This window comes from Rhinoderma darwinii, chromosome 1, assembly GCF_050947455.1.
Source record: "Rhinoderma darwinii isolate aRhiDar2 chromosome 1, aRhiDar2.hap1, whole genome shotgun sequence".
NCBI lineage: Eukaryota > Metazoa > Chordata > Amphibia > Anura > Rhinodermatidae > Rhinoderma > Rhinoderma darwinii.
Genome location: NC_134687.1, coordinates 479,309,694 through 479,324,990, shown reverse-complemented (window position 1 = coordinate 479,324,990; position 15,297 = coordinate 479,309,694). Strand labels below are relative to the sequence as shown.

At 41.9% G+C, this 15,297-nt stretch overlaps 1 protein-coding gene across 1 annotated transcript in view; it reads left to right on the top strand.

The window, feature by feature from the left end:
* The window catches only part of LRRC43 (leucine rich repeat containing 43), a 74,922-nt gene that overhangs the window by 31,993 nt on the left and 27,632 nt on the right, over window positions 1-15,297 (top strand). The window contains exon 6 of the mRNA XM_075854706.1: window positions 887-1,065. Coding sequence (XP_075710821.1) covers window positions 887-1,065 — 179 coding nt within the window. The remainder of the gene's footprint in view (window positions 1-886; window positions 1,066-15,297) is intronic.

Here is a 15,297-nt window from a genome sequence, read left to right as displayed (position 1 = left end):
TCATCTTGACTGGATTTTCCCATGCTGTACACATTTATATAACCTGATTGTACATTGTATTTGTTGTCTAAGAGTCCATGTGAAGCTAAATCTGTAAAAACGAGCATTAATCTACAATATAGTTGTTAACGTTCAAGGTAACAATCATCGTATGTTTTCTTTGTAATTTTGCATGTCTTTCCTCCCGTGTCTTGTCTGATAACGACCTAGCAGACGCCTCTTCACACAAGGGGATATAAGGCAACAAACCATCATTTTCATGCCATTATAAAGGCTTCGATCAATAACAAACGAACAAATTCTTGGGCAATTGCTGTACATGTTTAAACTGCACGACGATTGGGAATGTTTGCTCGATTGAACTATTTTTTACACGATAATCGTCCCATATAAAAGGCCCTTTACTTGGCTTTCAAACGGTGCTCTGTAGTTATATGAAATTATACTGGATTTTATTTTATGTAGTCCAAACTAATATTTAGCTGGATTAATTGATATGACCTATGAAGCATATTGGAAAATGAAACAGAAAACATCAAATTGACTATGTAAATGTACAAATATTGATACGAACTATCAATTACTATTATAAAGACCTATAGATTATGATTCTGCATACTATACTGTACCTATAAGGCAACTTTCTCAGTTTCTGTTCATAAATGTATACCTTCTTTTTTCCTTTTCATTTCTATTTACTTTTGTTTTCTTTTTGTTTCTATACATTTGTATTGATTTAACAGGATATAGAAGATACTCTTTATCCTCCTAAAATATACATGTAAAAAATACTGGATAAAAAAAGGTGTTTAATGTCTAAATTCAGGTTTATTCTGACAGTATAAAAATATGTCTATGGAATGAAACTATGTTTTTGGTTTTGCAGAAGCACTAGAGAATAAAGCAAAGTTTTATGTGCGTATAGGGAAAGTAGAAGGTATTCCAAACCCAAATGCACATACAGAACAGCAAAACTCAGGGGATTATCCAGTAACTACAGTCACTTATCATGTATGCTATGAATTCATTGAGGATCTGGCACGCAGAGACAGGACAGAATGCCAGGTAAAACGAAATATCTGACTTACTGAAGTTACATTAAGGATGCTAGTTTGCACTTCGGCTGAGAAGCTTCTTACCACCTAGTAATCCCAGGGGCTTAATGAAAAATATGGATGCTAATTATATAAATATGCTTTAACCAGTGGCGTTGCTAGCACCGGGTTTTCGGGGCCCAGACCATGGCTCTATGGGCCGGTGCCCTGGATGCCCGGGCGACTGCCACATAATGGCGTAGCTATAGGGGTCGCAACTGCGACCGGGCCCCAGAGTCAGGGGGTCTGTGGCCCCCAGCTCCACGTCTATAAACAGCTGCTATAGTAACTGGGGCCTATGTAAAAATGACATGGACCCCTGCTACTATAGTGACTGACTGTAAACTTGCCCTCCTCATTCTGAAGCGCAGCGTAGGTCCTGACATCTTCTCACGTCATGATGCTGTGCGCCTCGTATGACATCACGACGCTGTGTGCCGCGCACAACATCACAATGCTGGATGGTTTCAGGATCTCCGCTGCGTCTGGAGCCGAAGAGGAGGGTAAGTCAGTGGCGTCACTAGCATCGGGGTTTCGGGGGCCCAAGCTCCGGATCTTTGGTCTGGTGCCCGGGATGACTGCCACCTAATGGCGTAGCTATAGGGGTCATAATTTCGACTGGTTCCCAAAGCCAGGAATGCCCTCGGCCCTCCACACCACTTCTATTAACCGGTACTATAGTAACTGGGGCCTATGTAATAAAATACACGGGCCCCTGTTATTACAGTAACTGACAGTATTCTTACCCTCCTTGTTCCGGAGCACAGCAGAGGTCATGACGCTGTGCGCCGCGCACGACATCGCAACGCTGGTTGGTGTCAGGATCTCCGCTGCGTCCAAAGCTGAAGAGGAGGGTAAGTATAGCGTTACTGACTGTTAGGGCCCTGTATCTAAGCCTACCTTGAGGTAGGTTTAGATACAGGGCCCAGGAGACAGGATTACACATGGTGTGATCCTGTGTGCTGGGCCCTGCATCTAAGCCTAGTAAATGGTAGGTGTAGATACATGGCCCATGTGTGATCCTGTCTTATGGGCCCTGTCTCTAAGCCTACCACATAGTAGCCTTAGATACAGGGCCACAGCAGATTGCTGGTCCCCCGTCCGTCCGTCCCCCCCATTTTCATAACCAGCCAGATACAACATAGCAGCAGGCTAGTATTAGCAGGGTGGAAGCCCTTCCCAGCCTAAGAATACCAGCCTGCGGCTGACCCCCGTGACCGACCATAACTACAGATGGTCGGGTACTGGATCGTACCCGGCTCTACCCAGCACTCCTGGTGGCGGTGGGTACCGGGGTAATAATGGGGGGGTTAGCCTTTTTACCGGCTAACATTAAGCCTAGACTAGTAATGGATGCTCTCAATCAGCCAGCGGCCATTTCTAAGGCGGTAGTAATAAAGTTTAAAAAAAATAAGGACATAGAGAAAATATTTTTTCTTGAAATTAAAAACTTCCACATAATCATCGTTAACCATTTGATTGAGAATAAAAAAAAACGCTGTCATTGAAGTAGTCCTCGAATCCGAAGTAGTCCAACAACTGATCAAAAAAAACCAGCACAAACACAAAAAAATTAGTAACACATAACCAAAGCAATTATTATACGTACCTTTCCTGGGTCGAGCGCTGGAGCTGCAATGTCAGCGAGCTGGGCCCTATATCTAAGCCTATCATGTGTGATACTGTATGCTGAGACGCTGCATCCAATTCTATCCAGTGGTGTACCTATAGGGGACTTAGTCTTTTAGATCTGCTATCTCCGATATGCCAGACAGTTTAAAGGAGTTATCCAAACTGGACAAAGCCCTTTTTAAATGAAGACCTGCTGGTTGTCAGCTGTTAGCCTTAGGTCCAGCAGGACAAAAAATAAATAAAAATACAGCGCTTCACTCATAACCCCCATTCAATTTGAGAGCGCTTGAACAGTTTTGCACACTGTGTGCCACTCTATGGAGGCTGTATTCTTCCGTAGAAAAAGTGCTTCTAGGGAGAATACCTCTGTGATACAGCATGAAATGGAACATGCCTTGAAAAACCTGTGTGCCTGCATATGACAGAAGGCAGATGGAGGACACATAGATTTCTTTGGGCGCTATCATATGGATCCGTACAACATAGGTGCATTAGGTTCTTTGCACACCGAGTTTGCAGTGTACTGTTAACACATACGCTGGTAAGCTCCCGGCATATGCGTTAAAACGTATTCATAGGCCCCATTTAACCAGACGCATTACTGCAGAAAAAGGCATGGAATATTGTAGCCAGTAAAAAAAAACAACGTATGCGTGCTGTATAATTTTTTTTTTTATATACAATATGGGCAACGTTTCCCACTGTATGCCTTTACCCTGGGATATGTCGTGGCCTCTGTCAGAGGTATACGCCCCCCTGACATATATCTCCGATGTACACTGTAAACGCCATGTGCACAGGGCCTTGAGCAGACATGTGTATGAGGCCTAAATTTGTCATTGCTGCCATAAAAGGTCTGTACAAGAATTTGTAATTTTTTTTTAAACCATTTAAATTCTTCTATCATTAATAATCAGCTCCTTAGGCTACATTCACATGAGCGTGACAGATTTACGCGTGTAAATCTGTCCGTGTGCATGGTGTTTTAACATCAGTGTGCGTTGCGTGTGGCATGTGGTTTTCACGCACATGCAAGCACTTGTGTTTATTTTTCAATGTAATTGATGTGTAAAACACGGATGGCACACGGATGTGCGTCCGTGTGCTGTCCGTGGTTTTCACGCACCCATTGACTTCAATGGGCGCCTATTTTTTTGTTGTCATTTTTACAAAAAGCTGGAAAAAATGGCACGTGTAAATACAGCCTTACATGCAAACTTAAACATGTCTATCTTATTTTAGATATGTACTGTTTCAATAGACATATATGTCGCTGCAGAATTTACATTGTCCGTTAACGTTGGACATTATCTGCATTTGTCTATGAGTTCCAAATTAGTGAATGCTCTCTCAATGGTCGATCTGAGAGAGGCCGGCCGGAGAGACCATGACACGCAGCGTCAGAGTTCAAATTATCTCTGCCATGGGGGGCAGATGCATCTTTATTTATAATGAAGAGAGAGGGTGTTACCCTCATACTTGCACATATACATACCACATATGGTAAAATACAGAATACAAGCTTATCTTAGTATATACAGTGAAGGAAATAAGTATTTGATCCCTTGCTGATTTTGTAAGTTTGCCCACTGTCAAAGACATGAACAGTCTAGAATTTTTAGGCTAGGTTAATTTTACCAGTGAGAGATAGATTATATTTTTTAAAAAAACCAGAAGATCACATAGTCAAAGTTATATATATTTATTTGCATTGTGCACAGAGAAATAAGTATTTGATCCCCTACCAACCATTAAGAGTTCAGCGTCCTCCAGACCAGTTACACGCTCCAAATCAACTTGGTGCCTGCATTAAAGACAGCTGTCTTAAATGGTCACCTGTATAAAAGACTCCTGTCCACAGACTCAATTAATCAGTCTGACTCTAACCTCTACAACATGGGCAAGACCAAAGAGCTTTCTAAGGATGTCAGGGACAAGATCATAGACCTGCACAAGGCTGGAATGGGCTACAAAACCATAAGTAAGACGCTGGGTGAGAAGGAGACAACTGTTGGTGCAATAGTAAGAAAATGGAAGACATACAAAATGACTGTCAATCGACATCGATCTGGGGCTCCATGCAAAATCTCACCTCGTGGGGTATCCTTGATCCTGAGGAAGGTGAGAGCTCGGCCGAAATCTACACGGGGGGGAACTTGTTAATGATCTCAAGGCAGCTGGGACCACAGTCACCAAGAAAACCATTGGTAACACATTACGCCGTAATGGATTAAAATCCTGCAGTGCCCGCAAGGTCCCCCTGCTCAAGAAGGCACATGTACAGGCCCGTCTGAAGTTTGCAAATGAACATCTGGATGATTCTGAGAGTGATTGGGAGAAGGTGCTGTGGTCAGATGAGACTAAAATTGAGCTCTTTGGCATTAACTCTACTCGCCGTGTTTGGAGGAAGAGAAATGCTGCCTATGACCCAAAGAACACCGTCCCCACTGTCAAGCATGGAGGTGGAAACATTATGTTTTGGGGGTGTTTCTCTGCTAAGGGCACAGGACTACTTCACCGCATCAATGGGAGAATGGATGGAGCCATGTACCGTCAAATCCTGAGTGACAACCTCCTTCCCTCCACCAGGACATTAAAAATGGCTCGTGGCTGGGTCTTCCAGCACAATTACCCGAAACATACAGCCAAGGCAACAAAGGAGAGGCTCAAAAAGAAGCACATTAAGGTCATGGAGTGGCCTAGCCAGTCTCCAGACCTTAATCCCATCGAAAACTTATGGAGGGAGCTGAAGATCCGAGTTGCCAAGCGACAGCCTCGAAATCTTAATGATTTACAGATGATCTGCAAAGAGGAGTGGGACAAAATTCCATCTAACGTGTGCAAACCTCATCATCAACTACAAAAAACGTCTGACTGCTGTGCTTGCTAACAAGGGTTTTGCCACCAAGTATTAAGTCTTGTTTGCCAAAGGGATCAAATACTTATTTCTCTGTGCAAAATGCAAATAAATATATATAATTTTGACAATGTGATTTTCTGTTTTTTTTTTGTTTTTTTTTATAATCTATCTCTCACTGGTCAAATTAACTTAGCCTAAAAATTCTAGACTGTTCATGTCTTTGACAGTGGGCAAACTTACAAAATTAGCAAGGGATCAAATACTTATTTCCTTCACTGTATATTTAGCAAAATGGATTGCAAGTGTCATTAAGTTTTGTCATGTCAGCCTTTGTATCAGCTGATTACAAGGTCATTAGATCATATAGCAGAAGTCTTAGAATAGAATACTCACCCCCCTCTGTAGGCTGTTTCAGAGTTACAATTGTCCGTCATGTTGAGCAATTTTAGGTTCACATTTTATAAAGATATTAAAATATCTCTGACAATTACCTACTTTTGAACATAAATTTGCTTAGCCATGTATTAGAATATTCATCCGAGATTACGTTCTGGTCAGTTCCCCTGAACCAGGACACCTCTTTATGCCATTCACTGCGACATGAATACTCAGTATACGTGTCTAGCAATAGGTGCGCGTACAGCGTTACATACTGTACACACCTGAAGATTTAGGGAATTACAGGTTTCACAATTCGGGCAATACCATCTATCTTGGTGGTTTTCTATGGCTTGACAGATTTACTTTATCAGGTATGAAAGCATTTAGTGTCACATAAACAAGTGGCTCTGAATGTTTCCTCCCACCTCGGTTCTTAGGGTGGTGGGTGGTCTGGACCACATGAACTTTAATATCCTGTGCTGTTTTCTTAACTGCTGGTACTTTTGCAATCAAACATATTACAAGTTTAAACCTAATATATCTCTATCTAAGTAGCTGGTTGTAATCTGGCTAAGGTACATACTCCTGGTCTCCTGGGTGGCAACTACTTATATGATTTAAAACCACATATATGACGTACATGTTGGGTTGAAGCACATCCCTGGAGTGATTTAACACTCCTGCAATCCAGGAGAATAAGATCATGTCCCGTCCGGTGGCATTCATCGATGCCACCCCCTTTTATTAGTTAGATTACCACGTATTGCACCTTCTAGACGCTGCGTCAACCATTTTCTAGCTGTCTCGGAGCACTGGGAGCTGCCAGTTGCTTTTACCACCACACAATATACAGATTCTGTGTCTCTTCCCTCACAGTCGGTGAGGTTTACAGCATCCAACAACATGTCATTTTTATTAACCTGACCCATGTTTACACATCACACATAGTCTTTGAATGGAGACATATACAACAGTCCAGCAATTTAGTCAATACTGATATCACTTGATGTTTGATAAACTTGTCATTAAAACTCTTCTTCTAGCTCATCATTTAAACAATAGGTAAAGTAGAGATGACAGAAAAGATGAAGGTCAGTCGGAGCTTGACGAGAACCATAGTTCAGCCTCGTGATTGAGGACCTTTCAGCAGTGACCGGCGTGTGTCCAAGTTCTTTCCTTCCAACTTAACGGATGTGGAAGTTGTGAGTTGGACTTGGTGCGGCTGTGGTGCTTTACGGTGTCTCTTTAAACACGCCCAGACCCCGGCTGTAAACAATGTCCTCCTTTCACTTAGGATCTGGAATGGAATCATAAACATATTTATACATCTGCGTGAGCTGTTTCTTCAGAGCTCCCACATAACGGGTGAGGTCAGAGTGCAATGGGCAGGCGCTCAGTCCAGGGTTTATGGGTTTCAGCCATGACCTTCTGGATTTTTAACTTCAAAGTCCCATTCAACCTTTCTACCTTCCCACTTCTCTGGGGATACGGGGTGTGAAAAGCTGCTCTATGCCCAGGACCTGCAGGATTTCTTGGAATACATCTCCAATAAAGTGAGTTCCTCTATCACTTTCTACTATCTCAGGGACCCCATATCTACATACCACTTCTGAGAGCAATCTTTTACTTTTGCTGTGGCCCACGTTACTGGCCATGCCTCAGATCTACACAGACCGGTACATGTTCATACTGTCCCACCTTTGGTAACTGAGTTAATCTGCAATCGCTTATATGGGTAGTCCGCCTTTACCATATGCCTTTTTGCAACCCGCACAGTTTTGCCTATGTTATGGCAGACACATATCATGCACCTCTGGACAAATCTGGCAGCAGCACTTGCTGAACCCCGGGGGTACCCACCATTGCACTCATTCCCTCTCTTGACACATGCGTTGGTCCGTGCATTAGTTGGGTTACCATGGGGAAGAGGACTCTGGGTAGGCACATCCTGTTACCCACCTTCCATAGTCCATCCTCCCTGTCACTGGCACCTTTTGTCTGCCACTGTCCTTTTTCCTTTTTGGTTTTATTTTGTAGTCTACTTAATATTATCATATCTATGGGACCAGATGCTTCGCTGGTCAAGAATACTACGTCCTCCTCTATGAGGGACATGAGAGCTGCAGCTTTCGCAGCCTCGTCTACTAGTCTATTTCCACTCGCTTCGGGGGTAGCTTGCACTTTGGTAAGAGCTTGCACTTCGCATATACCTGCCTGCTTTGGCAATGTCAGAGCCCCAAACAGTTCTCTCACTCTCTCAACATTATGGGTTTACCCGTGGATCCAGCAAAATCTCTGCTCCTCCAGATTAGGCCATAATCATGTGCAATACCAAAAGCATATCTAGAGTCAGTATATATAGATTTGCGGTTTTACCTTCAGCCAGTCTACACACCTCAGCGAGTGCCTTCACCTCCACCTCCTGTGCGGACACGGAGGATGGGAGTGGTTGTTACTTTATTACCTCTGTTTCGGTAGTGACAGTATACCCAGTCTTGTAGCATCCTTCATGGTGGTACCTGGAACCATCTACAAAAGAAAAACTCAAAATCTGGATTAGATATTGGATCCTCTGTTACATTTTCTAATGTTTTCATCTCTATTTTCATTAATTCAGGACAATTATGTTGATGACCTGTGTACTGGGGAATCAAATCACTGTCTACTATTTCCTGCGACTTATCCCATTCCCTCAAGTCTCCCATTGACCATATATCCTTCTCTTCCTCCTCTGTTGAACCCTGCGGAAGCAATGTAGCAGGGCTCAACACTGTAACACTGTACATCAATGTATGGTTCGGTTAGATGGGGTGATGAGACTGGTCTTATACTTAGTAGACATGTGCTTAGTGTGTGATTGATGAAGAATCTCACTAACAGCATGGGGCACCCTGAGAACTAGAGGCTAATCTTAGCACTATGTCTGTTGTCTTGTCTTTGAGAAGAGCAGCTGCTGCTACTACACAGATACAAGACGGAAGGTACAAAGTTGTTTGTCATTCTGAGGGAGAGGGGCTTCTTATAAGAGCATACACATTTCTTCAGTACCCCTGCCTCCAAATACTTGTCTTATCTGGTTATCAATACTTTTCAACTGCGGGAGGCTCAGAGGGCACTGCTTCAACTTTTGGGGAGGTTTGGGGATGTTTGCAATTTTTTTTTTTAACAGTCACAGGGGCCACAGACATGCGTCCTACATCTGTTTACACTGTGCCCAGAAGGAGGACAGGACCGCCCTCAATATTTCCTGAGATGTGAGGTCTTCCTCCTACTGAAATCCCCATAGAGTGCAGCACACATAGAATTTAGCACATTATCAGTAACTTCAATCTGTCCATCAGACTTATATCGAATGACAACCTACATTGCTGCAAGGATGTCAGAAACTATAAGATTGACTGGACAGGAATCTAACACCAGAAACGTGACAACAGCTCTTGTGAATGCTGTAATCTTATTTGCAGTTTTCATTTCATCAAAAATATTCTCAATATGTTTCTCTGTGTGTGTGTGTGTGTGTGTGTGTGTGTGTGTGTGTGTGTGTGTGTGTGTGTGTGTATGTGTGCGTGTGTGTGTGTGTGTGTGTATATATAATGTATATATCATCAAACAGAAAGGATACTCTTATAATTAAATAATAGAGCTTTGCAAAATAGCAAAATATTTGTTTCTTGTTTCCTTAATTAGTATATGTCAATTATTAAATAAGCCAATCTATTAACACAAATGATGAAACATGGACTATATGCGTCATCATATGCCAATAGAAACTTTTTAATATCAAATAATAATAAACTAAAATGTAACAATGACATATAAAAATCTTTCTTGTTGAATCACTTCTCATGTGGTGATTTCAAAGAAACCATTTCCCTTTAAAAATAGTTCAGCGCACACACCAGTCACTCACAATACCAGCTGTTCCCAGACACACTCAATACTGAGAATCCAATCTCACACATTATATACCTTTTATGTGTGACCTTATGTAAAACAAGTATATAACTAGAATGACTGCGTATAAACTCCTATTCTTGGATTCTTCATCCAATGAACTATAATCTTCATTTAGTAATGCGCAGCATATTAAATGTAAATATGAATGAAGTTTTTCATTGGGGTCGACACATAAAACACATATAACGTAACATATAACATATAAACATAAAACATATAGTACTCAATCCTGTGTTCTTATTAGGCTTTTTTTTTTTTTTTTCCTCTTAATCTTTAAGTTACAGTTCTTATTTTGCACTATATGTGCACTTTCTGCAGACACAGCTATACTATAGATAACAGAGAATGTAGCATTAACCCCTTACTAGCTAAAACTTATGAGCTACAAGGTCAAAATTTCACCATGTGCTCCTGTCAATCAATGACAAAACCTCTTCACATGTTTTATTTTTATTTTTTTTTCCCCATAATGAATATCGGAGATATCCTGCTCTTGTAAGTAACACACGTTATTCTCTTATCATTAGTTATATTAGTCTAACACAGTTACTATAGATTAACAATATATCTTGTTAGACATTCCATGCAATTATTAAAATGACTGTTAAATAAACCAAAAAAGGAAAAAAGATTTACAGTAATGTTTAAAATGTCTTGGAAAACTCCTATAACGAGAGGAAATTTCATTAGTGACAATTTAGGACAGATGATATACAGTATATTCCAACAACCAGATCTGGATAGAAATCCATAAGAATCTTCACTTTATCAATCTCACGTCTTCTACAATCTGTGGTCATTACACTTAAAATGATCCTATTGGCTTTAACTCTATTTCTAGCCAATTCCTAATCCACGTCTAACTATCTCTCTATCAATAATCCCTGAACATTTCACCCAATGTTTCCTTTTTAGGAAGTGAAGAGTTAATTGATTCCTTTCAGATGACGCCTTTCACTCAATGTATGGCTAATAACTGATCGCATGTCACCCCTGGAAACCTCTTGTTTCTGTAAACCTTTGGTTTATAAAGCTGTACATAGAATAATTATACGTTGGCACATTCTTTTCTACCGGAATGTCACTATCTATAGAATTAGATGCTGGTTAATTCTTACTGACAACTGTGTTTCCTTGTGTGTTTTTTTATTTTTATTTCTGGTACATTCAATCACTTCTATCTGTTCTCTGCAACTCTGTATATTAATCTTTGCCCATCATCTCTTAAGAAACCATCCCATCTGGTATAACTGAAAACTCCCTGCTTGGGCATTCCCGCTTTTTTTTATTTTTTTTATTTTCTCCAGGTTCTTTACTGCCCTTCCCCGCATCGGTTTTCAACAATATCTGCTGCTGTTTGTCCCCATCCTGTCCCTTGGGTGTCATGCCCTACAACATTGGCACGCTTTGAGTCAGAAGTCCCCATGCACTCTGCTAGACTCTCGGCTTACTAATTTTTAGTCTGTCAATGAGAAGTCCCTATGCACTCTGCTAACTCCTGTGTCTAGTCTGTCAGTAGGGGTTCTCTATGCACTCTCCTAAGTCCTGGGCCTATTTCTAGTCTGTCATTGGGGACTTTCTCCCTACGCACTCTGCTAAATATTTTAGTCTGTCATTGGGCAACCACGTCTCTGATCCTGTCTTCTAAACAGCAGCCAAATCACAACAGTGCAGTGTATGTTAACCTACTTTATGTTGTATTTAAAAGGGATGGGTGTGATTTATAACTGTCTCAGGGGCCCGTGGATATTCTATAAACTTTCTAGTTACAGAGATGTTACTTAATAATCAGCAACTCATTCAGATTGGGCGTCCGAGGATTAGCCCACATACATACTCTTACTTCCGGCCAGGTGCGTCTCCTATGGGTCACAGTCTGGATACGCGAAAGTCCTAACAATCACTTCGGCGGGGGTGGTTACCCGTCACTTCTGCAAGGATCAATTTGCAACCTGATCTTAATACACACTAAACCCAGGGGCCGGAGGGAACACTTCGGACAGGCCGTTTAGTGTTATCTCGGTATTTGGTTGTTTCTGTATGTCTTGGGATCAGAAAAAAAAACGCTCCCTTATCTCAGCCTTTCACAGATACACTCAGATTCGTGTCCACTCTCACACCTCTTCCTATAATTTATACATACAACAGCTCATAGACAAATGGTGTTCATGGTTCCCCAATAGTCAAAAGAGACAATACCTGGACGTCAGCTAAAACAAGAAAGAAGTGCACAGTAAGGCCCCATGCAGACGACCGTAAAAAACCTCCGTTTTTGCGGACCGCAATTGTGGTCCGCAAAAACTGAGCCATTCACTTTCATTGAACACTGACACCTTTCCGTAGCACTACGGAAGGGTGTCAGTGCCGTGGAAATGTTCCGGGAATCATGGAACATGTCCGTTCTTTCGCATTTTGCGGGCCGTGCTCCCATACTTTGTATGGGAGCACGGCCCGAAAATGCGGCTGTCAGTCAGCGGCCGGCCGTGCCCGCAATCGCGGGACGTGATTGCGGGCACGGTCGTGTGCATGGGGCCTAAGAATAACCGTTCTTACTCACCGGTTTTGTGTGCAGTTCTCCGTTATCTTAGCCGTCATACACCTTCGATTGTCGCCTTCAATCTGTGTTGAGAATCCCGGATGAGCCCCCAAGTAATGGCGCTGCAGAATTTACATTGTCCGTTAACGTTGGACATTATCTGCATTTGTCTACGAGTTCCAAATTAGTGAATGCTCTCTCAATGGTGGATCTGAGAGAGGCCGGCCGGAGAGACCATGACACGCAGCGTCAGTGTTCAAATGATCTCTGCCATGGGGGGCAGATGCATCTTTATTTATAATGAAGAGCGAGAAGGTGTTACCCTCATACTTGCACATATACATACACATATGGTAAAATACAGAATACAAGCTTATCTTAGTATATATATTTAGTAAAATGGATTGCAAGTGTCATTAGGTTTTGTCATGTCAGCCTTTGTATCAGCTGATTACAAGGTCATTAGGTCATATAGCAGAAGTCTTAGAATAGAATACTCATCCGCCTTTGTAGGCTGTTTCAGAGTTACAATTGTCCGTCATGTTGAGCAGTTTTAGGTACACATTTTATAAAGATATTAAAATATCTCTGACATATACAATATAGGGTCCATAACAATGTTTTCCATTTAAAAAAAATCTACACTTCAATGACTGGAAATAAATGGTCCCCATTATTCTTGGTAAATATGCCCCAATGTATTTAAATGCTTTTTACCCACAACCTCCCCCAAAAACAGTTTTATTTACTTTCGTGCAGGAAATGGGACAGGAGGGAAACAGGTGGGACAAGCTTTCTTGATGCTCAGAAACGGGGTTTAACAATGCATCCCCTCACACTTGGTATATAAAACTCAGTATAACATGTGTCTGATTGACAATGCAATTGGCCCCTGTGATCCCCTTCTTCGTGACCAATTCCTGTTCTTATTTGTAACAGATGTTCCCTATTTCCCTCCTCCCACATGTGCAGTTATTAATGCATGGCCTGCTGGCTACCTTACCTCGTATCTTTAGTAGGGTCCGCAGGCACCTGCATCTCTTCTCCTGGCTCCATTCCCTTCTTTCTTGGTTATGTTTACTTTCCGGTCATACAAAAAAACACAAACGCTGCATAAATGGGATGAGTGAACTCCACCCTTCCTGGACAGGGGTACCATACTGTGAGAGTTCTGTGGGTCTGATTGGCTATTAAATACAGGGTGGGCCATTTATATGGATACACCTAAATAAAATGGGAATGGTTGGTGATATTAACTTCCTGTTTGTGGCACATTAGTATATGGGAGGGGGGAAACTTATCAAGCTGGGTGTTGACCATGGCGGCCATTTTGAAGTCGGCCATTTTGTATCCAACTTTAGTTTTTTCAATGGGAATAGGGTCATGTGACACATCAAACTTATCGAGAATTTCACAAGAAAAACAATGGTGTGCTTGGTTTTAACGTTACTTTATTCTTTCATGAGTTATTTACAAGTTTCTGTCCACTTATAAAATGTGTTCAAAGTGCTGCCCATTGTGTTGGATTGTCAATGCAACCCTCTTCTCCCACTCTTCACACACTGATAGCAACACCGCAGTCCCATAGGGACTGCGAACAGGGCCCGTTCCATCCACTAACATGTACGCCGCTGTGTGGGAACGGCGCATGCGCCGCTCCCACACAGTTCAATTTGAAATGTGCGCCGTCCGGCGCCATTTTCCTGTAGACCGGAAGTCGCGGCCGGACAGTAAGATTACTACTTCCGGTCGCGACTTCCGGACTTGTGCACATGGAGCAGCGGCAGCAGACGGAGCGGATGGACCGGAGGGAGCGGCGGCGACTGGAGCAGGTAAGGGATTTCTATGTATGTTTGTGTTTCAGTGTGTTTTACTAGTGTATGTAAACCTTCTACACTGTGTGTTAGCTCAAAAAATGGCGACACACAGTGTAGGAGGTTAGACCGTTCAAACCCCTCGTTTCTCCCGGCACTAGCCAGGATAAAGGAGGGGGGGGGATGCTGAGAGCTCACTAGAGCGAGGGCTTTTTACCCAATTTTGCAGCATAAAGCAATGTGGTTGCTTTACCACATGCAATGCTGCAATTTTGGGAATGGCTCCATCTAGTGACCAGCAATGGGAAATATTATAAATTAGAATCCAATTGAATCCAATTTATAATATTTCCTGACTCGTGAAAAAAAATAAAAAATTAGAACAATGTTTAATCACCTACACACTAATTGTTTAACTAAAAAAAAAAAGAAGCATGTTTTGCTGGCAACACATTCCCTTTAAATAAAGTAGCTCCTTGCCCAACATTCAGCCTATTTCCCAATAAAGCAATGTAATTGGAGTTTCATTTTATAAAACTAACACAATGACTCTTAGGGTATGTTCACACTGGGTCTTTTCAGGCGTATTTCGGAGCGTTTTCGGAGCCTGAAAAAATGGAAGCAGAATGCCTCCAAACATCTGCCCATTGATTTCAATGGGAAATACAGCGTTCTGTTCCGACAGGGCGTTTATTTACGCCTCGTTTTCCAAAAACGGCACGTAAAAAGATGCCCGTGAAAAAGAAGTGCATGTCACTTCTTGGGACGTTTTTGGAGCAGTTTTTCATGGACTCTATAGAAAAACAGCTCCAAAAACGGGCGTAAAAAAAACTGCGAAAATCGCGAGTGGCTTGAAAAACGTCTGAATATCAGGAGCGGTTTTCACTTGAAAACAGCTCCGTATTTTCAGACGTATTTGATTTTGTGTGTGTGTACATACCCTAACCATTTTTAGTGTTTATATTCAACATTATTGGTACATGGTCCGACAAGGACTTCGATCCGAAGCATATTTTTTTTTTT